The 25,247-nt window shown below is 39.6% G+C and overlaps 1 protein-coding gene across 1 annotated transcript; it reads right to left on the reverse strand.

Annotated features, from left to right (window-relative positions):
- Positions 1-7,148: 7,148 nt before the first annotated feature.
- On the reverse strand, positions 7,149-7,704 carry LOC109208888. The gene is made up of 2 exons (XM_019372049.1): positions 7,680-7,704; positions 7,149-7,561 (listed from the first exon to the last, which is right to left on the reverse strand). The coding sequence occupies exons 1-2, from the start codon at positions 7,702-7,704 to the stop codon at positions 7,149-7,151; spliced, it is 438 nt and encodes a 145-aa protein (XP_019227594.1).
- Between the last annotated feature and the right edge of the window lie 17,543 nt (positions 7,705-25,247).

Consider the following 25,247-nt stretch of genomic DNA (forward strand, 5'->3'; position numbering starts at 1 on the left):
ATGAAAAGTCCGCAGATGCGGAATAACTGGGCAGATAAGGGCTAAATGCAAGGGTTTGATTTCATTCTCCATTTTTGGACCTAGAGAGCTAGGATTGAGGCAAAATTTCGAGGGATTTTCAGAGGAAGCTTGTGGGTAACGATTCCTTACTCGATTTTGGTTACATTTCACTAATCTGCTATTTTTTTCTTCATTTAATCAAGGAAATTGAGTGAGAAAATTGGGAAAATGGGGGGAAAGTTCCCCAATCGAATTTTTGAGTTTTGATTGGGATTTAGGCATCGAATTTGGATAATTTTGGTACGAGTGAGCTCGTGAGTGAAAGGGTTTTCATAATTTATGACTTTTACCCGATACCGAGACGTGGGCCCGGGGAGGCTTTTTGAGCATTTTTCTAATTTCTTGCCTTAGCTTTGATTTTGTTAGCTAGATTTGTTTCTTGTAGCTATATTTATGTTATGTAATTGGTTTTGGATAGATTTGGGCCATCCAGAGCCGGATATTCGTGGAAAGAGCATTATTACGGATTGATTTGAGCTTGGTTTGAGGTAAGTGGCTTGCCTAAACTTGTGTGGGGGAACTCCCCTTAGGATTGGTACTGTTTGATATATGAGCGCCGTGTACGCGAAGTAACGAGTGCGTACACGGGCTATTTGTTGAAAAACTCCATTTTCATTAAGCAAAATATTTGTTTTTCCTTTAATTGAGCTACACTAGCATATGTAATTATCCTGCTTAGTTTAGAAGAGCATGCCTACGTGCCTGAAGTGCCTTAACTGCCTATCTGGACTCTGTGATGCAGCATGTTTTAGTGAAATTTCTTGTTCTTCCTTGACTCGGACTTAGCCTAAATTGTGGTTTCCTTGCTGTAACTATTATTTCTGTTGGTGAGGTGCATTTTTACTTTGGGACTACGGAAAGGTATTCCGGGAGATCCCCCCTGTACTGCATATTTACTTTGGTACTACGGAACGGTATTCCGGGAGATCCCCCCTGTACTACATATTTACTTTGGTACCACGGAATGGTATTCCGGGAGATCCCCCAGCACTGCATATCTATTTTGGGGCTACGAAACAGTATTCCGGAGATTCCCCTGCACATTTATGTTTGGGACTACAGGACGGTATCCTAGGAGATCCCCTGTTGTTATCTCTGTGTTTTGAGCTGTTGCCTTTCACTGACACTATACCTGTTAGATTTCCGCATTTATTTTTACTGTAATATTTCATTTTGTCTCATTTTATTATGTTTATACCAGTAGGGCCCTGACCTGATCTCGTCACTACTCGACCGAGGTTAGGCTTGGCACTTACTAGGTACCGTTGTGGTGTACTCATGCCCTTCCCTGCACATGTTTTTTGTGTGCAGATCCAGGTTCATCGTACCAGCCTTATCACTAGTAGCATTTGCCGCTGCTTGTTGGAGACTTCAAGGTACATCTATCCGCGCCCGCAGATCCTCGGAGTCCCCCTCTATCCCCCTATGTTCAATTCTCTTTCTTTCTGTAGAGATGATGTATAGAACAATTAAAGCTTCTTAGTAACTTGTGACTTGCAAGTTTTCGGGTTTTGGGAAAATGATTATTGTATATGTTGAGTGGCACCGTTTCTGCTTATTAACAATATCTGTTAGTTGTTATCTTTGTGTTTTCATTTAATTTCCGCAATGTTAGGCTTAGCTAGTTGTAGAGACTAGGTGCCGTCACGATAGTTCACGGAGGGAGAAACTGGGTCGTGACACTTGAGTAGCGAGAAGAAACGGTGACTCTTATCCGAGGACCTCGAGATGAATCGTTTTCGGGCGGCTATTGATGAGTGGTGATTCTCTTTAGATTTTTCGTACTTAAATTATAATATGAGGTCGTTTATGGTGTGTATTGTCAGATTTTAAGGTAAATGATGCCATGAAGTGATTTGAATTCAATTGAAGCGGAAATGAGCAAAAAAGAGCGAAAACAATGCAAAACTCTTCAGTGATTCCGCATCTGCGGAATACTGGTCGCTTCTGCGACCTCGCATCTGCGAGGAAAAAGGCGCATCTGCGGAGTTATGCAATTTTCACTGGGACCGCATCTGCGGAGCGCTTCTGCGGAGATTTATCCGCTTATGTGGAGTTGCCGCTTCTGCGTGAGGCTATCCACATCTGCGAAGCCGCACCTGCGAGGATACGTCCGCAGGTGCAGTCAACGGGCTTCAGACCTAGGCAGACTTGGAAATTCACTTCTCCTCAATTCCAAACCAACAAATACACGACCTAGCAGATCTTTTGCACATCTTTGGCTTAATTTTCAGTCTTTAGACTAGTGATAACAAGTTTTGGAGCTAGGGTTCTTGCACACACACTTGGGTCTTGAAGATTTGAAGCTTTTGGTTGAGAATTTCTTACTTATTTATGCTCATTTCTTCATTTCCTTGCTTTGTATTGTATATCTAAGTGTGTAGTATTTATTTCAACACTTGAATCTTGTTTATGAAAATATTCATGTTTAACGTGTGGATTAAATATCTTGTGGTGCTTATGTATTGAACGATTTTTATTTATAATGAAGTGAGTTATTATTTCTTTAACTATTCTTGTTCTTTAATGTTTCCAAAGGGATAAGCTAACCCTAGGACTCGCCCATTAACTTCGAATTAATTTTGGGAAAGATTATTTGGGTTAGGAAAGATTAATCAACAAGAACTTGAGGCTTTAAACCTTACTTTATAGATTCTACCTAGGGATAAGATTGAACTACTTGTAGCCACAATCGGGTGTGCTTAATCTCTTAATTGTTTTAGGAATAATTCAATTAGGAAGTCTTGTTAGTCTTCGGAAGAAGCTAATATAGAATTATTACCCGAGGCTAATTAGCATAAACTCGCTCATATTTGTAAAATCGTAAAATACATTGGATCGTTACTTGAGTGTAATTCTCCGCGTATCCATACTTGTAGCCATTGATCATTTTACTTGCTTTCTAGGTTAGTTTACATTTTCGCATTTAGCTATAATATTTTCACAATCACCTTTCTTAGTGTTTGGCATTGCATAACAAGTGATAATTCTCTTACACTCCTAATCGCCTACATATTGTTCTTTGTGGGATTCGACCCCGACTCATAGTTGGGTAAATTATATTGCATGCGACCGTGTCCATTTACTTTTTAGTAGTGGATTTGGACGTCATTATTGGCTCCATTGCCGGGTAATAATTTGGCGTATTTAGGTTGTTTGAGAAATAAGCGTAAGTGCTTTGGTCCAAACTTGTGAATATTTATGTAATTATCTTTCCAACCTTGGTCTATCTTTCTTGTTTGATTCTTGTTTATTTTCTTAGTTATAAAAACAAAAAAATGGCATCATATAATGAAAATTGGTCGGATGGTAGTTGTTCATACTTTGATGACCCTTGTCCTTATTGTGGAGGACCACACTCATGGCAAAATTGTTTAAATTCTCCCGAGGGATTGTGCGCACAATCTCAAACCCATGAGTGGAGTATTTGTGATAAGTGTGGTCGTCAAAAAGGTCAGTGGGATAATTGTGCTTATTTGTCCTTCCCTTCCCCAAGCCCCCTCTATGATGATTCTACTTTTTGTGATGAAAATGATAGGGATATGGAAGTGGAAGAATTTGAGCATGGTCAAAATGGAGAGTTCAAGCTCATGCTAGAATGCCTACTTGAAGGAGGAAAGAAAGAGGAAAGTTCCTTGGAGGATCTTTTGGAAATTGTCTTCAAAATGACTTGGCGCTTGAAAGGTTGAACTCGCAAATGGAAGAAATGCTTGAAGCTTTAGAGGTACAAAAAGCCTTGAAAGTGAATGATAGCCAAGAACCTTCCTTAGAGATGAAGCCGAAAATCCTTCCTTGGCACTTGATCAAAACCAATAAGAACTCTCAAATGCTCAAAATGAGAAAATGATGCTCATGTTGGAGGTCATTCTTGAAAATGAGGAGAAGCAAAGCTTGGCACTCGAGGACTTGAAACAAGGCTTGACTCAAAATGATGAGCATATCCTCACTTTGGAAGATCGAATGAAAATATTGATTGAGGCTCACTATGCCCACCAACTTGAGAGTGTGGAAAGAAGTCAAGAAGAGTCCGACTACGAGGAAGAAAGTGAGCTTTACTTTGAGGAATCAAGAATTGAATATCCGCCAACCGACTTCATGAGTGTTAGTGATTCCAAGAAAAATATGGAATTAGAGTCAACCGGTGTAAATAAAAATATGGTCGAGATTGACTCTAGTCCGGGGGAAAAAGAGGGTGTAAAAATCCAGAAAGAATTGAAATTTGGAGGTTTGATGTCACATTCCAAGCATTTTTCAACATTGGAATTGTGTGGTGATATGGGAATTGAACTACACGAGTCAATGAGGGATTGCGAGGAGGAAAGACAAAGGCCATACATTTTACAATTTGAGGGAACAAGAAGGCAAAATGACATTCCTCACATGAAAACCAAGAAATGCAAAATGAAGAACTTAATGCTTGGTTTGATCATCTACTTACTACCCCCCACCGCTCGTGGTCACAAGCTTGGTTCCAAGTTGGGTGCCCAATTCATATCGTCCAAGTGGCGAGAAAAGTAGTAAAGTTGATCTGCGTCGTGCCACAACGTTAAATGTGGTGCTTGGTGGGAGGCAACTCATCGTTTTCAAAAAATTTGGTCATTTTTTGAAATTTTCTTTTTTGGAATAGTTTATTATGTTATTTTTGACTAATCTGCAATAAAATTCTGGCAGAAGCGGCTTCGCAGAAGCGCTTCTTTAACCGCAGGTGAGAAAAATCAGGCAAATTTAATCAACTAAGCCTTCATTTCATCAGGTATACTCTAACCTTTTTTCCCCAAACTCAAACTCCTCCATCTCTCACATACTCAAATTCTCCATTGCTCTTGATTTATATTGCTTTTGCACAAGACAATCAGGTACTCATCACCACTCTCTCTCTCTCAGCTACTTTATTTTTAATTTTCTACTTCTTCTTCTTCTTCTTCTTCTTCTTCTTCTACACAGTCTTCCCTCTCCCACAGTCCCATTTTCTTTTCCCACTCTTGATTAGCATTGACATTAGGGTGAGGAAATTGGTTGAGACTATGTAGTGTGTGCTGTTGATTGTTGAGTCGCACCTGCGAGGATACGTCCGCAGGTGCGGTCAATGGGCTTCAGACCTGGGTAGACTTGGAAATTCACTTCTCCTCAATTCCAAACCCATAAATACACGACCTAGCAGATCTTTTGCACATCTTTGGCTTAATTTTCAGTCTTTAAACTAGAGAGAACAAGTTTTGGAGCTACGGTTCTTGCACACACACACTTGGGTCTTGAAGAATTCAAGCTTTTGGTTGAGAATTTCTAACCCATTTATGCCCATTTCTTCATTTTCTTGCTTTGTATTGTATCTAATTGTGTAGTGTTTATTTCAACATTTGAATCTTGTTTGTGGAAATATTCATATTTAAAGTGTGGATTAAATATCTTGTTGCGATTATGCATTGAACGATTTTTATTTATAATGAAGTGAGTTATTATTTCTTTAATTATTCTTGTTCTTTAATGTTTCCAAAGGGATTAGCTAACTCTAGGAATTGCCCATTAACTTCGAATTAATTTTGGGAAAGATTATTTGGGGTTGGAAAAGATTAATTAACAAGAACTTTAGGCTTTAACCCCCACTTTATAGACTCTACCTAGGGATAGGATTGAACTACTTGTATCCACAATCGGGTGTGCTTAATCTCTTAATTTTTTAGGGATAATTCAATTAGGAAGTCTTGTTATTCTTCGGAAGAAGCTAATATAGACTTATTACCCGAGGCTAATTAACATATACTCGCTCATCTTTGTAAAATCGTGAAATACATTGAATCCCTACTTGAGTGTAATTCCCTGTGTATCCATACTTGTAGCCATTGATCATTTTACTTGCTTTCTAGGTTAGTTTACATTTTCGCATTTAGCTATAATATTTTCACAATCACCCTTCTTAGTGTTTGGCATTGCATAACAAGTGATAATTCTCTTACACTCTCAATCGCCTTCATATTGTTCTCTTTGGGATTCGACCCCGACTCATAGTTGGGTAAATTATATTGCATGCAACCGTGTCCATTTACTTTTTAGTAGTGAATTTGGACGTCATCAGCTATGCGTCCAGTTAATCTTTGCACGGCCTTCACATTGTCCACGACTGTGATATCTTCGATGGCTTTGATTTTGTCGGGGTTAGTCTCGATTCCTCAGTTGGATACCATGAACCCGGGGAATTTACCTGATCCGACTCCGAACGCGCATTTCTCTGGGTTCAGCTTTATATTGTATTTCTTCAAATGCTGAAGGTCTCCTGCAAATTTTTTAAATGGAACTCTATTCATATGGACTTAACCAACTTATCGTCAATGTAAACCTTCATCGATTTTCCTATTTATTCCTCAAACATCTGGTTTACTAGGCGTTGATAAATGGCACTGGTGATTTTTAATCTGAATGGCATCACGTTATAGCAGTATGTCCCGTACTTAGTGATGAAGGAGGTTTTTTCCTGATCATCCGGGTCCATCCGTATTTGATTGTACCCGGAATATGCATCGAAAAAATTGAGGATCTCGTGGCCGGCCGTGGCATCGATCATGCGATCGATGTTGGGCTGAGGGAAAGAGTCCTTGGGACACGCTTTGTTAAAATCCTTATAATCTACACACATTCTTAATACTACCACTACATTTTCTAACCAATCCGGGTACTTAACCTCCCAAATGGACCCTATTTTAAGGAGTTTAGATACCTCATCCTTGATGAAAGCATGTTTGACCTCGGACTGAGGCCTCCTCTTCTGCTTGACCGGATAAAATTTCGGTTCCAGGCTTAGCTTGTGAGTGGTTATCTCCGATGGAATCCCTGTCATATCAAGGTGGGACCAAGCAAAACAATCTATGTTAGCTATAAGAAATTGAATGAGTTTTTTTCTGAGCTCGGGTGTTAACCCGTGCCCGGGTATACCTTCCGATCAGGTAGGTGCTCGATCAATATGACCTATTCCAGCTCTTCGACAGTTGATTTAGTGGGTCATCCGGGACTATAAAAGATCGGGAGACCCCGTAATCATCGTCTTCGTCAGTCCCCTGCTTATCCGGTTGGGTCGCGGCTGGTATCGATGATTGCTACTTGGCCTCTTGCTTTGCACTCAAGCTTGTCTCCTTTGATGTTGCGAGTGTCAATATTGGAATCACTTCTTCGACTGCAAACATATCTTTTGCGGCCGGTTGTTCTCCGTAGATTGTCTTAATCCCTCCCGGCGTTGGGAATTTTAACACTTGGTGAAGAGCCAAAGGTACTACCCTCATGTTGTGGATCCATGGCCTCCCGAACAGCGCGTTGTATCCCATGTCTCCTTCGATCACATAAAACTTCGCCTCCTGGATGGTCCCAGCGGCATTGACCGGTAATGTTATCTCCCCTTTAGTGGTATCACATGCCACGTTGAACCCATTTAGAACTTGGGTTGCAGGTACGATTTGATCCGAAAGATCGAGTTGTTCCACGACTCTCAACTGGATGATGTTGGTCGAGCTACCTGGATCAATTAACACATGCTTAACTCGAGATTTATTTATGAGTACAGATATTACCAGTGCATCGTTGTGAGGCTGCATGATCCCTTCTGCATCCTCGTCGTTGAAAGACAAGGTTACTTCTGGTATGTAGTCTTGAGTCCATTTTTCCCTTGTGATGGACACCTTGGTGCGCTTCAACATCGGCCCTTGAGGGACATCGACTCCACCGATGATCATGTTAATGACGTGTTGAGGTTCTTCCGGTTTGATCTGTTTGTTAGAATCCCTGTTTCTAAAATGATTCTTGGCTCGATCACTCAGAAATTCTCGAAGGTGCCCGTTGTTGAATAACTGGGCTACTTCCTCTCTCAACTGTCGACAATCTTCCATTCTGTAGCCATGAGTGCTATGATATTTGCACATCTGGTTGGGATATATTTGGGCTGGATCAGATTCTAAAGGTCGAGGCTATTTGGTATCTTTGAGGCGTCAAATAGCTAATACGATGGCAGCCGCATCGACATTAAAGTTATATTCCGATAACTGTGGTGCTTCTTTAGGTCTGACAGGCCTGTCAAAACCGTTCTTGCTCATGAGTCCTCGAGTGCTCTGACCTCGATCACTTCTCCTTTCATTTCGCATAGAACTTCGCCCGAACCCACTACTTCTTCGATCTCCATTATATGGCTGGTATCGATTTCTGTTTGACCTCGGTTCACGATCGACATCTTTCTTGATTCTGTCGACGGGTTTGACAGGATAAACGGATCTGGAAGGAGCCCTAATTTGATCATATTCAACTTTGATCTTTGATTGATACCGGTTATGCACATCGGCCCAAGTAATAGTCGGGTACTCTATCAAATTCTGCTTCTGTTGTAAAGACACCGAGATTCGAACATTGAGTCCTTAGGTGAAAGCTTGAACGGCCCAATCATCAGCGACCAGTGGTAGATCCATTCGTTCTATTTGGAATCGGGACACGAACTCTCTGAGCATTTCATTGTCCTTCTGCCTTACTTTGAAAAGGTTCGACTTCCTGGTCTCGACCTTGATAGCCCCGGCGTGTGCCTTCACGGAAGAGTCTGTAAGCATAGCAAATGAGTCAATAGAATTAGGCAGTAAATTTGTGATACCATATCATAGCTCCCTTCGACATGGTCTCTCCGAATTTCTTCAGTAAGACAGATTCGATCTCATCATCCTCCAAGTCATTCCCTTTGATGGCACATGTGTAGGAGGTAACATGCTCGTTCGGTCAGTCATTCCATTGTATTTAGGAATCTCGGGCGTGCGGAACTTCTTAGGGATCGGCTTGGGATCGCGCTCGGAGGAAAAGGTTTTTGCACGAACTTCTTGGAGTCCAGGCCTTTCAATATCGGCGGTGCTCCTGGGATTTGATCGACCCTGGAATTGTAGGTTTCCACCTTTTTGTCGTTTGCCTTGATCTTCTTCTCTCCAGACTCAATCCGTTTTGTTAATTCCTCGAGCATCTTCATGATTATCGGATTGGTCCCCGATTCCTTCTCATTCGATCTCCTTGAGGCCGATTCAACTCTGTGAACAAATTCTTGGGATGGCTCGGGCTCAATCCTACTTGGCGGGTGGCTCTGATTCTGGAGTTGAGCTATCGCCGCCTGTTGAGCCTGTAACATTTTGAAGATTACCCGCAGGTTGATTCCATCATCCTCGCTGCCGTGTGTGCTTTGTGCGACTGATCGAACATCCCTACGGACGCTGCCTTCAAGATCGGCGAGCAGATTTGCGTTGATGGACACATGCGAGCTCACGTTGATGGGCTCTGCAGCCGAGACTTCGTCGAGATCGGTCGGGGGCACGTCGATCCTGGGAGCTATGTTATCGTTTTCGCCATGGTGGCCGAACTCATTATTAACATATAGGGGTGCTAATTGAGAGTTCGCCATTTCTTATCCTGAAATTAGAGACACTTCAAAGAACAAGTATAAAATAGTGTGTTTATGGAAATTTGTGTCAAATAACTACTATTATCCTTAGCCCCACGGTGGGCACCAAACTGTTTACGCTTAAAATCGGATAACTATTGAATTTGTAAGTGGTTTTATGGATACGTGGATTAAATTGATACAAGGCGATAAATTAAATTGTAATTAGAGTAAAGTATGATAAAATAAATTAAAACCATACGAATTAGACAGCAACAACCTTGGGAGGAGGGTCCTCCTTGAACAGGATGCACTTCAATCACAGTTGAATAAGAACTTAAAGAGAAATAACAGTATATTGCTTCTGAATGATTGTTACATGTCCTTTTACAAATAATCAGACCTCCTTTATATAGTTGGGGAGTCTTACTTTAGGTACAATTCTACAAAAGGTAAAAAATCCCATGATTTGCTAATTAGCCGGTTTTTCGTTGATACGCGCCGAGATTCCCGCATGATACCGTCCGGTTACAGATATTTCGGCCTTCTGTTATCCGATCTAACAATGTTTCCTCGAGCTCATTTGGTGTCAGGGTTGGTTCCGGGGTCATGGACTCGATGTCCTTGAAGACGGGCATTCTGACCTCGTGTCCTAGTTCGATGGAACCCGAGGTCGATCTTCAACCGTTCACGTTTCAATCCCGATCTGTTATCCATTAGATGAGCCCGATTTCGACCGTATACAATAGTAATTAATTAATCACGCAGGATGTGGACGCCAGTGTTATTTGTACATCATGCTCCTTTAAAATTTTTTATTTAAGAAAATGACATTTTTAAATCTCTTATGTGTAAAAGACAATCTCTTACGTGTAAAAGTAAATCTCTCATGTGTAAAAAAAAGAGGTAGGGTTATAAAACTAAAAATAAATGGGTAAAGAGTCAAAAAAAAAAAAAACAATTCAACCGTGGAGCCACAATACAGAGGAAATTTGCATGCATGAGAACCTGCTATATAAAATTCCACCGTCAGTCTTGCTGCAACTTTTAAAGCAAACCAGCTTTTGAAGTCATAATCCAATCACGTGCATAGAAAATCAACAAACTTTAATCAGACCTGGTAAAGATGAGAGTTTAATTTATCATCTTCTTCTTGCCATATTATTTGTGCCCATGATCTCTTGACAATTGTCTAACTAATTAAAATTTGGAAATAACTGAGAGTATGTGTTTTTGGAACTATCAGCTCTTACAATCAGTTGTTAGTAGTTTTTGTTTAAGGAAGGATTGTTAAGGTAAGACTTAACAAGTATAAGATCATGAAAGAATTTTGCCTTGGCCAATTAGTGCGGAGACCACAACTAAGGTTCGTTTGGTATGATGTAGCTTTTGGTATTATTAATCATTTGTTTGGTAGTATTTTATGTATACCTAATACTTGTGCTAGTTATACATCATATTCAGTATTATTTTTATACGTAGCAAATCGTGGAATTAGCAATACCATTTTTAATACATAGATAAGCATATATAAAGATAGAACTACCCTTTGAAAACCTTTTCCAATCCTTCCAAAGAATATGGAGGATATTTTTGTAAAGAAATAAATTTTTTTCAAAAAATTATGCATTTATTCAAGGCAATGAGGAGATTGATGAGGATGTTATTCATCGTATTGGAGTGGGGTGGATGAGATAGAGGCTTGCCTCTGGGGTTTTGTGTGATAAGAATATGCCACCTGGACTGAAGGGCAAGTTCTACAGAATGGTGGTTAGATCGACTATGTTGTATGGGGCTGATTGCTGGCTCGCCAAGAAGTTTTTTGTCCAAAAGATGAAAGTAGCTAAAATGAGGATGTTGAGATGGATGTGCGGGCATACCAGGAAGGACAACATTAGGAATGAAGATATTAGGGACAATGTAGGAGTGACATCTGTGGAGGACAAGTTGCGAGAATCGAGGTTGAGATGGTTCGGGCATATGAAGAGGAGAGACATAGATGCTCCGATCAGGAGGTGTGAGGGGTTATACGTGGCGGGTCTGAGGAAGGGAAGGGTAGACCTAAGAAGTAATTGGGAGCGGTAATTAGGCAGGACATGTCATTGCTTCAGCTTACCGAGGATATGACCCACGATAGGAATGTGTGGAGGTCGAGAATTAAGGTTGTAGGTTGGCTGATAGTAGTGTGTTCCTCCTAGGCTTACCAGTAGTACTAGGACTGTTTTTGTATTATCTTAGTCATAGTTCTTTATTATTACATGTTGTGTCATTCGCTCATTACCATATTATATTGTTGTTACTATTGTTTGCTACTTGGTTGCTTTATCTTAGCTCTACTGTTTCTTGAGCCGAAGGTCTATCAGAAACAACTCATTTATCTTTATAAGGTACGGTTTGGGTCTGCATACACACTACCCTCCCTGAATAACATTTATGAAATTATACTAGGTTGTTGTTATATGTTATTTTTAATACATCAAACCAAAAAATTGACATGAAAACTAATCCCAACATTACTAATACAACATATTCAGTATTATTCTTATACACCCTACCAAATGATCCCTAATTGTAAAACACGAGTGAAGGAATAAGTTGTGCATTCCTACAGGTGTTATTCAGTGGTGGATCCGCCCTTTAGGGTGGAGGTGGTATGATACCCGCTAGATTGGTAAATTTATCATATATTTATGTTGAAAATTTTCTTAAACTAGGTTAAACAATCGATGCTGCCACCCCTAGTTGCAAACTAGACAAAGGTGTCATGGCTAGTATATCTTTTTGAATGCTTTTCTCGTATCTAAAATTCAAGTTCGAATTTATCTTGAACCTTGTCTGACTTTTTCTTTTCGTTGTGCTTTTTATTTCCTTTCCCAGCCATTCTCCTTTTTGGCTACCTCCTAATTTTCTATTTGTCGTTTATTATTTTTTATATTTCTTCCCCTAATCTATTATTTTATCTGTGAACTTTAGCAAGAACACTAAAAAAAGAGCCTCCAAAATTTAAAAATTCCATAAAATAAGCATTTCTCTTAATCTCAAATCTTTTAATTTTTTTCTTTCAAAATCAAAAAATTTGGGTCTTGATTAGAATTTCGGATCGAGATCAAATTTAATAATTTCTTTTTTTATTGTAACATTAAAATTTGTGCTATTCTATGATTCTTAAATGCAATTTAAAATTTCTTTTACGATTAAATTATGATGAATATTTCGCAAATATTGCCTAGAAAAATATGAGATTTATGATTTTAATTTTTGGGATCTTGTAGTTTTTCTAATTCTGCATTTAGTTATGGAGTATAATTAATATTTTAAATATATTTTTTTTAATTTTTCTTATTCTGATTGGTGGAATTCCCTTATTAAGATGTTATTGTAATTGTTTAAATTTATTTTCAGTATACAAAAAAGATGTAGCTCCTTAGTGAAAATATTGATTTTACTTGTGTTGTTAATACAAAAGGTGTGATTCTTTATTCTTTAAAAGGCTAATTACATTTGCTTCTTGATGTCTAAGATGTAATTTTCATACAACAATAATAACATACCCATTAAAAACCCACAAGTAGAGTTTAGGAGAGAGATATAATTTTTATATTTGCAAATAAAATGCCTATTAAATTGCCGAAATAAAATATATATATATATATATATATATATAAAAATGCCAAACAAACGTTTCGGACAAACTCTATAATAATTATTACAAGTTGTACCTTAAAAGAAATTATGGCACTTACCACCTTCGAATCCTAAATATGGTGTTATTCCTTTATTCTGGTAATTGAATGCACCATCGAATAATTTGACTGAAAACTCTGTACGGTTGCAATTTGCAGGATTCCTTTTGTTCTTCTTCTTTTCTTATCAATTTATCAGAATGAATAAACCATTTGCTTTGAGAAATTCAGTAAGATAGCGTATCGGAAATTCTGTCACATCCGCTAGTTGGCATTTCATTTGGACGGTGTTAGGCCTGTTGTAGTTGGTCCAGATGTCCCATTAAAGGGTATCAAGAATTTCAAATTTGTATTGTGGTCTTCCTGTGGTTATTCTCAATCAAATAGTTGATGTTTATCAGTTTGTGCTCCATCCTTCTCATCTGAATAATTGCTACTATATATTTTCATAGCAGTAGGACATAAATCAAAATGTGGTGCAAAACGTGTACTTGTTTTTAGCATCTTGTGGCATAAGTGTCGTTGGGCTGTTGATCTTACAAAAAAATTAAAAGTAGCTTCAAATTGTCATCTCACATGGGAAATTGTTGTGCTTGTGCTTGTTGTAAGTGTAGGTGTTGGGTTTTTAAGGTATTTAATTAATATATTAAATACTTAAAAGAGGGTGAATGGGAAATGGAGGGAAATGAAATTTTTGAGTGAAATTTTAAGTTCCCCCTCCCTTGGCAAATGGGCATTGTCCCATATTGGAAGAGGAAGAGGTTTTTTATGGGTATATAAGCAATTGCTCTTCTTCTAGCTCTTAAAGAGTTGAGAAGAAGGCAAGCCTCACGCCGTCGTCGTCGTCGCTCGCTCGGCTCGGCTTCGGTTCGGATTCGGATTCGGTCAAATGATCGATTGATTGATTAACTTTTTGGATCAAATTTATTTGTTAATAGTAAAATATTAACAGAAATGTTATTAAATATTTGTTTTAATAACAAAATATTATTAAATCCAATCCGTTTTTCTGTTTTGGTAACAGAAAAGTAACTACCCTCTTCAATTTTCCCTCTTTATTATTGAGTAAATGGCCATTTATGTAATGGCATTTATGTTGTGGGCGTTTTGCATAAACAGCCATTCTGAAGAGACCCAACTTTGGCTATAAATACAACACTATTCTGCTCAGAATTTTAACTACAATTTTCTGAGTTTCCTCTCCTTCTTCTGCATACTTTTAGCATCAAAACAAAGCAAAAAGTAAGTGTGATTTGCTACCGAACTTTGTGTTCGCTGAAACACTGGGGTTTGAAGTACCACTACACCAGTGTGTAATTCGNCTATAAGTAAATTGAGTCGATATACGAGCAATCCAGGCCAATCTCATTGGATGGCCATGAAACGAGTTTTGGGGTATTTAGTACATACCCAGGACTTTGCTTTGCATTACAATAAATATCCTGCGGTCATTGAGGGATACTGTGATGCAAATTGGATCACCGGATCAACTGATTCCAAGTCCACAAGTGGATATGTATTCACTATTGGTGGAGGAGCGGTATCTTGGAAGTCATCCAAACAAACTTGTATTGCCCGCTCTACAATGGAGGCTGAGTTCATAGCCTTGGATAAAGCCGGTGAAGAAGCTGAATGGCTCCGAAATTTCTTGGAAGATATTCCATTTTGGCCCAAACCGTTGGCACCAATATGCATACATTGTGATAGTCAAGCGGCAATTGGAAGGGCTGGGAGCGTTATGTATAACGGTAAGTCTCGCCATATACGACGAAGACATAAAACCGTTAGACAATTACTCTCTAGAGGAATTATCACGATTGACTATGTAAAGTCAAGTGATAATGTGTCGGATCCACTTACAAAAGGCCTAACTAGAGAGGTAGTTGAGAAGTCATCAAAGGGAATGGGACTGTGGCCGAGAACAAGTCATAGTGGCGGTAACTCTACCTAGAAGACTGGAGATCCCAAGATCTAGGTTCAAGGAGATCAAACAAAGTCATTTATGACGGTTCAACATTGTCAACTAAACTTTTGGTCCATTCTCGTGATGAGACAATTTTAAGTACCAAGGATAAAGCATTAAGGCTTTTTAATGATTTCTAAATTTGATACAGGGTATATCAAATAGTGTATCTACGGGATGACACGTTTAGGAATCACCTATGTAAGTGTGAAGTGTTAGCCGCTTCAAGGAGAACACAGCAAGGCCAGTTCTCTACGCACTTATGAAACCAGGCGGTGTTCATGGCTGAAACGAACACAACAATGAGAACCAAAGACGGTTAAGGGTTGGTTGTGTGACTTGTGGTTGTCTAGGTATACACTAAAGTTCGACGGTTCAAAGATATCAAATCTACCGATTGATCGAGTATATCCGACATAAGTTCACTACGGAAAGTTCAAAGGGAAACCTACTTATCCAGATGCAATTAATCCTTACTTGTGAATCACACAGTTTTTCATGCATACTTCCGTGATATAGCCATTCCCCATTCATGTGGGGGATTGTAGGGTTTTTAAGGTATTTAATTAATATATTAAATACTTAAAAGAGGGTGAATGGGAAATGGAGGGAAATGAAATTTTTGAGTGAAATTTTAAGTTCCCCCTCCCTTGGCAAATGGGCATTGTCCCATATTGGAAGAGGAAGAGATTTTTTATGGGTATATAAGCAATTGCTCTTCTTCTAGCTCTTAAAGAGTTGAGAAGAAGGCAAGCCTCATGCCGTCGTCGTCGTCGCTCGCTCGGCTCGGCTTCGGCTTCGGCTACGGCTACGGCTACGGCTTCGACTTCGGCTTCGGATTCGGATTCGGATTTGGATTTGGATTTGGTCAAATGATCGATTGATTGATTAACTTTTGGACCAAATTTATTTGTTAATAGTAAAATATTAACAGAAATGTTATTAAATATTTGTTTTAATAACAAAATATTAATACTAAATATTAATATTAAATCCAATCCGTTTTTCTGTTTTGGTAACAGAAAAGTAACTACCCTCTTCAATTTTCCCTCTTTATTTTCCCTCTTTATTATTGAGTAAATGGCCATTTATGTAATGGCATTTATGTTGTGGGCGTTTTGCATAAACAGCCATTCTGAAGAGACCCAACTTTGGCTATAAATACAATACTATTCTGCTCAGAATTTTAACTACAATTTTCTGAGTTTCCTCTCCTTCTTCTGCATACTTTTAGCATCAAAACAAAGCAAAAAGTAAGTGTGATTTGCTATCGAACTTTGTGTTCGCTGAAACACTGGGGTTTGAAGTACCACTACACCAGTGTGTAATTCGTTCTATCCTGGGAGGAAATAATCCATAACCTTGGGTACTAGGAGGGGATTAAATTCCTTAAGGAAACACTGTGAATTCAGTGGGCTCGAATTGGTTTATGTCATTTCTGTTTATATTCATTACTGTTTATATTCATTTATATTTCCAGAATTTATTTTACAAATACAGTGTAATAATAGTAGGCATATAAATTTTATTGAAATTAAATTCATAAAATAATTTGAATTATATTTTAAATTCAAGATATATTGGTCCAAATAAATATTATGGGCTAATATAATTGAATTAATTATATAAGTCCAATATATATGGATTAAATAAAGGGATTTTTACCTTCCTATACCATATATGAAACCTTATTACCCTCAATGTTTAAGGTTTGTGTTAATTACATTTCAGCATACCAAATTACCATTTATATACCATAATTCAAATTAGGGATATAATTGAGGGTGCATTTATATTAGGCGCTAATTTAGGACCGTATCTTCCCACATTTACCTTTACCCGTCTCCTCCCCCAAACCCCCCCCCCCCCCCTCTCCTTTTGGAGATGGACAGTAGCATCAATAATCTTCAGATTAGTTCTCATTTACTTCCTCAAAAACCTTAACTTAGCGACCGTATCTTCATATTAGTTCTTATTTACCAATTCTCTATTTACACGTACAAAACATCAATGTATCGTTATTTTCATTGACCTCTTTTTTTTGTTTTTTTTGTTTTTGTTTTTTGGCAGTGGCTGAAGGTTACTGGTTAACACAGTCGATTGAAACTCGAAGAAGAAGACATATTTCCATAAATTGTAGATAAATTGTAGAAAAATTATAAAAAATGTAGATAAATTGTAGACTGTTTTTTGCAGAAGATTTTGTAGAAGCTTTAGTCATTTTGGATTTGTGAAAATAGAAAACAATACATCTACAATCAGAATACAAATAATCTACAATTTATCTACAAGATATCTACAAAATGGATACATTGAATTTTAATATCCCAATTCCCATTTCAATTGTAGCATAATTGGCTTTTTCGACATAATTGTAGAAGATTTGTAGAAGTTTTAGTCTTCCCAATCTACAATTTATCTATAATTTATCTACAATTTATCTACAATTCTACAATTTAACTACAATTTATTTACAATTTCTGGAAATATGTCTTCTTCTTCTTCTTCTTCGAGTTTCAATCAGAAATTCAGTCAAAACCAAGTCTAATCTTCACCAAAACCCCTCAAAATTGAGATATGAACTCCTAAACATATTCCGAATTATTTACAACAACACCCAATCCAAACAAATAATAATTTTTGAAAACACAAATTTGAATTCAAAGCTTTCAAGCTTTTTAATGGCTATCAATGGTGGAAAATATATGAAAGAACAGATGAAGATGAAGATGAAGAACAGAAATCTCCTTTCCGTTTCAATATTCTTCTCCTAAATCTGTTCAGAATATTCACGCCAAATCTGTTCAGAATATTCTTCTCCAAAAATTTAGCTCGCATAAATAGGAAGATACAACTGCTATTAATTAGCTTTTAATGATTGGTACAAAAACCGTAGAAATAATGTGGACTGGACGGGTAATTTAGGAATTATGCATATTTTTGGTAATAAGGTTTCATATATGGTATAGATAAGAAAAAATCCCTTAAATAAATAAGTCTCAATCCATTAGGCTAGCCCATTTAATTGGGCTAAAGTGATTAGCCCACTTCATTAAGTCCAAGATGTCATCTTCCTAGAGGCCCAGTTTGGTGCCACGGGTCAAATGATGTGGCGCGCCAAGTCAAGCGGAAGAGCCAATATGATCATGCCACGTGTCGAAATGACAGGGCATGCCAAGTCACACTAAAAGACCAATGAAATCGCGCCACGTGTGCAAGTGACATGTTTTGGCCAATCAAATGCGGCCATGTCACACTTCAATTTGATTGGCCGGAAAGAGTTTGTTCTTATCATAACTCCTCCCTTCCACAACTATAAATAGGGGTCTTCATAACCCAGAAAAGACACCTGAAGTTATAACAAGAAGCAAGAGAGAGCTCGTGGATCAAACGTCGCAAAATTCTCTACAAGTTTCAAGCTTCAAGCAATCAAATTCAAGCTTAAGAACGAAGAACAAATCAAGTTCAAGCTCAAAAACGAACAACAAATCAAGGTCAAGTTCAAGCAATCAAGCTCATGCTCAAGAACAAGATCATCGTTCGTGGCAACAAACATAGATTCAAGATCAAGTTCAAATGCTCTTGAATTTATTTACTATTGAAAAGAAGAATCAGAGGATTCATAGAGATTGTAACACTCAAATATTTGAAATAAAATACTACGATTGTTGTAATATTTTTCGGCCTGATTTTATTTTCTCGACGCAAATTTATTGTCTAAAAATTCGGGTACGCCCAGTGGGACAATCTCTACCTGTCATCTCAACTTTTCAATCACCAAAGTCCAAGATCATTGAAATGGATTCAAAGAAAATCAACTCCGGTTCAACTTCCACCAAGTCTGCTAACTCCAGGTTCTATGCTGATGTGGAAAGCATCCTCGATATTACCTTTGGAAGCTTCTGACCAGTTACGAGGAGCAAAGTGAGCTCTTTAGGACAACAAGCACCCCAAGTGCCGTCCGCATCAACCCCTGTTTTCGGATCTTCATCCTCAAAAGGAGCAAGATCTTCCACAAACGCACCTGAAGGAGGAAGCGATGTTACTGAAAAGATCAAGAAAACTCTTGCTCTGCTTGACCTCTCCGGATCCAAGCACTCTAATGTGAAGGAAGATGATGATGCTTCAAGTGATGGATCCTCCCCACTTACACCACATAGCGTGAGCCAATCAAGGATCAATCTATGTGAAAATCCATGCTACTCTCCGTTGTCCACGACAATCATGCAAGCCATGGTGACAAACACTTCATCTGTGGAGGAGCAGTTGGCAAACTTGAGGGAAGCAATCGCTGGCTTGACCAAATGCATGCAAAATCAAGAGGCTAGAATTGATAAGCTAACAGACAGGGTGGGAATCTTAATGAAAGAAGAATCCACACATGCACCCGGCAAGCTCCCAGAAGTTCTAGAGAGTGACTCTCCCCCAAGACAAGTAGCATCCACTAAGGCTATCCCTGCCTCATCTGAAGGGATGATTCCAATCGATCAACTGAAGGAGTTCATTGAAGGAACCATTAAGAACAAATATAAAGTTGCTGCCAAATCCTCCCTTACATATGCAAAGCCGTACACTGCAAGGGTCGATATGTTGAAGATGCTTGCTGGCTATCAACCTCCAAAGTTTCAACAGTTTGATGGTAAAGGTAACCCAAAGCAACAGTGGCGCACTTCGAGGAGACGTGCAATAATGCTGGGACTTATGGAGATTACCTCATCAAGCAGTTTGTCCGCTTGCTAAAAGGAAATGCTTTTGACTGGTACACACACCTCGAGGTTGGATCTATCGATAGCTGGGATCAACTAGAGCAAGAGTTCCTCAATCGCTTTTATAGTACGAGATGTACTGTGAATATGATAGAACTTACAAATACTCGTCAACGAAAGGGGGAACCAGTTATCGACTTTATCAATCGTTGGAAGAATGCAAGTCTCAACTGCAAAGACAGGCTTAGTGAAGCTTCAGGCATAGAGATGTGCATCCAAGGCATGCATTGGGGATTGCGCTACATCTTACAAGGTATCAAGCCTAGCACATTTGAAGAACTTGTGACTCGTGCCCATGATATGGAGTTGAGCATGGCCTCCGCTGGAAATGAAAGGTTGCCTATCTATGAGCCTCGCAAAGGCAACGACAAGCAAGAAGTCAGGAAGTGGGGCAAGTTCGTACCCAATTCTGAAAGCAAAGAAGCTATGAATGTCAACACGTCACCTGTGAAGTTCACGACGAAGGTGAGCAAGAAGCAGAGTATGAAATCCACTTCTTTTCAAGATAAGCCAAGTGGAAAGTTGACTCTAAAAGAAATGCAGGAGAAAGAGTACCCATTTCTGGATTCTGATGTGCCAGCCATTTTCGAAGAACTCCTCGAGTTAAATCTCATTAAGCTTCCGAAGATGAAGCGACCAAATGAAGCTGGGAAAACGAATGACCCAAATTACTGCAAATATCATAGACTTGTAAGTCACCCTCTGGAGAAGTGCTTTGTCTTCAAGGATAAAGTTATGGACTTGGCCCGTGAAAAGAAGATCGTGCTTGAAGATGAGAAAGAAAGCGCGAACCAAGTCTCTATCACCTTTGGCTCATTCAGTCTAGATGAGTTATGCAGTTTAAAAGGAATCAAAAATGAGGAATTATTGGAGAACAACAAAGTTGAAGACGATCAACCTGATGATGATGAAGGTTGGACGTTGGTGACTCGTCGTAGGCGCCACAAAAGGAGCCCACGAAAAGAATCAATAGAACAACCAACAAGGAAGATAATGGTAAAAAGACCAACGAAAAACAATCCAGTTAGGCATTTGAAGAAAACAAAAGTGGAATGCACCACCCTGAAAAGCCACGACATACAATGACCTTGGAGGATTTCTTTCCATCTTGGTTCTGCATGAAGATTTCCCGTGATGGTATTGAGGCCTCTTGTTGCAATGCTGATAAAGGGGAAGAAAAAAGTGATGACCTACCATTGGCACCATCTTCGGAAAATCTCATCGAGTCCACTCCTCAAGAAGTTAATGCTTGTGAGGAAAAGGTCACGTTCATAAATGACGATCTTCTGCTAGGTGACACTCTTCACAACCGCCCATTGTACCTGGTTGGCTATATGTGTGATGAAAGGGTAAACCGAATTTTGGTTGATGGAGGATCCTCAATGAACATTTTGCCAATTCGCAATGTCAAAGAACTTGGTATTCCTATGAACGAACTCTTGGAAAGTCGTGTGATGATCCAAGGATTCGACCAAGGGGGGCAAAGAGCCATAGGCGCGATCAGGCTGGAAATAACTATTGAAGATATGCAATCAAGTGCATTGATACATGTGATCGATGCAAAGACTTCGTGCAACGTCTTGCTTGGAAGGCCTTGGATACATGAGAATAAAGTGGTTCCATCTACCTACCATCAATGTCTAAAATACTATGAGGGTGAGGTCGAGAAGAAGATAGTTACTGATGATGAGCCATTCACCGAAGATGAGTCACACTTTGCCGATGCAAAGTTCTACTTGAAGAACCGCATTGTGAAGGAGCTAAAAGCCGATGATGGCATGAAAAGCAAGAATGATGAGCCCATAACTAAAAGAGCAGAGATGACTATTGGTGAAGCCAAAGCTGTTACTGAGGAGGTACAACCCAATGCAAATAAATCTTATAGAGGGAATATTGCATCTTATGGCAAGAAAGTAAGTCACGCGCTCCGATATGTCCCTAAAAGGAAGAAAGACGAGGGTGAATCATCTAGTCTCCAAACTAACACGCTAAAGGAGTTAACTCTTTCGGTAAAACGAATTGAGGCAGTAAAGTTGTCCTCGAAGCCGCTTGTAGGGTTTGTAGCCCAAAATCGTTTGCAGAATGTGGCACTCCCTACAAAGCGAACGGATGAAGGTTTTGATCCTAACGCTTACAAGCTATTTGCAAAAGCTGGATACAATCCCAATGAGCCGTCAAAGTTAGGGAAGCTACCATCAGAAGCTGCAACGAGACAACCACGTGAAGGTTTGGGATACAAGCAACCATCACCAATGCGCATCTCCATAAGAAGGGCGAGCAGCAATTATATCACTGTAGAAGATGAATCATCCACTTCTAACAAGCCTTCTGTCTTTGATCGACTTGGAAAATCAACTGTGAGGACTTCCGAGTTTGAGAGACCGGGTCCATTAAAGAAGGGGAACAAGTTCCAGAGAAATTTTCAAAGCATAAGAACACTCGCTTTGCCAAAAATCCAGAAGATCTCTAAGGATTTCCAAAGTTTGGTTCTTTCTAGAATGAGGCGACAAACAAAACTTGTGGTTTCATGTAAAGAAGTACTGAAGGTAAAGCCATATACTGTGGTCTACACTAAGGAACGTGAAGAAGATGAAGAAAGAGTGGGTTCTTCGTATCATGTTACTGTACAAGGCGAGAATGGTGTTCCATCTTCAATGGAGGATAATGCAGAATTGGAGGATGTTTCACCGTGTTATCACATATCCTTCAATGATGGGGACCCTCAAGAAGATGAAGATGCGAAGGATGCTCCACCTGAACTTGAAGAAGGAGTGAAGACGATAGTTGATGCCTTAAAAGAAGTTAACCTTGGTACCGATGAAGAACCAAGACCCACCTACCTAAGTACTTTACTAGAAGTTGATGAAGAGAGCACTTATATTGAGTTACTCAAGGAGTTCAGGGATGTCTTCGCTTGGAGTTACAAAGAGATGCCTGGCTTGCACTCGAAAGTAGCAGTCCATCACCTTGCAGTCAAAAATGGTGCTCGCCCTGTTAAACAAGCTCAAAGGTGCTTTAGGCCGGACTTGGTTTGTTGATTGAAACCAAAGTTAACAAACTCATCGAAGCTGGCTTTATTCGTGAAATTAAATAACCAACATGGGTTTCAAGTATTGTCCCTGTAAGGAAGAAAAATGGCCAGATTCGAGTGTGCGTTGACTTTAGGAATCTTAACAATGCGTGTCCGAAAGATGAATTCCCGCTTCCCATTCCAGAACTGATGATCGATGCTACTACTGGGTACGAGGCAATGTCATTTATAGACGGTTCATCAGGCTATAACCAAATTTGCATGGCGCCAAAAGATGAAGAGCTTACTGCATTCCACACCCCCAAGGGTATTTATTGCTACAAGGTAATGCCTTTTGGCTTGAAAAACGATAGTGCTACTTACCAAAGGGCTATGCAGAATATTTTTGACGATCTTCTCCACAAGAATGTCGAATGCTATGTTGACGACTTGGTGGTAAAATCAAGAGAGAAGGGAGACCACTTGAAAGACTTAAGAATGGTGTTTGAGTTGCTCCGGAGGTACCAACTTAGGATGAATCCTTTGAAATGCGCCTTTGGAGTTACTTCCGGGAAGTTCCTTGGTTTCATTGTTCGACAACGAGGGGTTGAAATGATCAAGCCAAAGTAGATGCAATCTTGAAAATGCATGAGCCTCGGGACATTCACGAATTGAAAAGTCTGTAGGGAAAGTTAGCATACCTTAGGAGATTCATCCCAAACCTAGCTAGGAGGTGCCAACCATTCAGTCGCCTTATGAAGAAAGGTGTCCCTTTTAAATGGGACCAAGCGTGTAGCAATGCCTTTGAGAGCATTAAATCCTACTTGATGAAGCCTCCAGTTTTGGCAGCCCCTATACTTGGAAAGTCGCTGATACTATACGTTTCAGCACAAGAAAGGTTTGTTGGAGCGCTGTTGGCCCAAGAAAATAGTGAAGGGAAAGAAAACTCCCTTTACTACTTGAGCAGGATGATGACACCAAAAGAGCTGAATTATTCGCCAATTGAAAACTTGTGTTTAGTGCTAGTCTTCTCAATCCAACTTTCAATCTCATGTCGTTCGTTTGGTTTCTAGAGCAAATCCCATCAAATTTGTGATGTCAAAACCTCTCCTTAGCGATCGACTAGCAAGGCGGTACCTCCAGTTTCAACAATTTGAAATCGTGTACATCCCTCAAAAGGCTGTAAAAGGACAAGCGTTAGCGGACTTCTTGGCAGATCACCCTATACCTGATGATTGGGAGCTAACTGACGAACTACCTGATGAGGATGCCATGGTCATTGAAGCTCAGCCTTCATGGAAGATGTACTTTGACGGTGTTGCACATCGTAGAGGAGCTGATGCTGGGGTAGTATTTTTCACTTCTCAAGGTGAAGTTCTGCCCTACTCTTTTACGTTGACGCAACTCTGCTCTAACAACGTCGCTGAATATCAAGCACTAATACTTGGGTTTGAAATGGCTGTCGAAATGAAGCTGTTACAATTGCAAGTCTTTGGTGACTCTCAGTTAGTGGTCAATCAGCTTCTAGGTAGTTACGAGGTCATTAAGCCTGAACTTGCCCATATCATGATTACGCTAACAAATTAATGGGGTGGCTCGGTGATGTGACTATTCAGGATGTGCCAAGGAAAGAAAACAAGAAGGCGGATGCTTTAGCTGCCCTAGCTTCATCGTTAACCCTGCCCGATCAAGCGCAAGTTACTGTCTGCCAAAAATGGGTAGTACCGCCGCCAAATGAGGCTGAAGGTGAAGAAAATGAACTCAAGCATCTTGTCGCTATTTCTGAAGTCGATAAAGAAGAATGGCGACAACCCATTATCGACTACTTATGCTATGGGATACTTCCAGAAAATCCGCAAAGAAGAACTGAAATCCATCTTCGTGCACCTCGCTTCCTTTACTACAAAGATACCCTATACGGAAGATCATTCGAGGAAGTACTCTTGCGATGCTTAGGGGAAGATGAAGCACTCCAAGCTTTGCAAGAAGCGCATTCTAGGTATGTGGGTCACACCAGTCTGGACCAAAGCTCCACTTTCATATAAAAAGGATGGGATATTATTGGCCAGCGATGATAAAAGATTGCTTGGACTACGCTCGAAGGTGCAAAGCTTGTCAATTCCATGCGAATTTTATTCATCAACCTCCTGAAGTGTTGCACCCGACCTGGCATCCTGGCCATTTGACGCTTGGGGATTTGATGTTGTTGGACCACTGCCAAAGTCCTGCCATTTGTTAAAGAAAGTCGTCTCCAAATCCAAACGAGATTGGAATGACCGTATGGAAGAAGCTCTGTGGGCATATAGGACAACTCACTGCACGCCAACGCAAGCGACACCTTATTCACTTGTCTATGGAGTCGAAGTCGTCTTGCCACTCG

The sequence above is a fragment of the Nicotiana attenuata genome, unplaced genomic scaffold (assembly GCF_001879085.1).
Source record: "Nicotiana attenuata strain UT unplaced genomic scaffold, NIATTr2, whole genome shotgun sequence".
Taxonomy (NCBI): domain Eukaryota; kingdom Viridiplantae; phylum Streptophyta; class Magnoliopsida; order Solanales; family Solanaceae; genus Nicotiana; species Nicotiana attenuata.

What these genes read in the sequence shown, in the direction of transcription:
- LOC109208888 (XM_019372049.1), bottom strand. Translation starts at nt 7,704, where the DNA reads ATGGACTCAAGACTACATACCAGAA. An exon ending in CTCAAGACTACATACCAGAA is followed by an intron (nt 7,562 to 7,679) that starts GTAACCTTGTCT and finishes TAATTGATCCAG; the next exon opens with GTAGCTCGACCAACATCATC.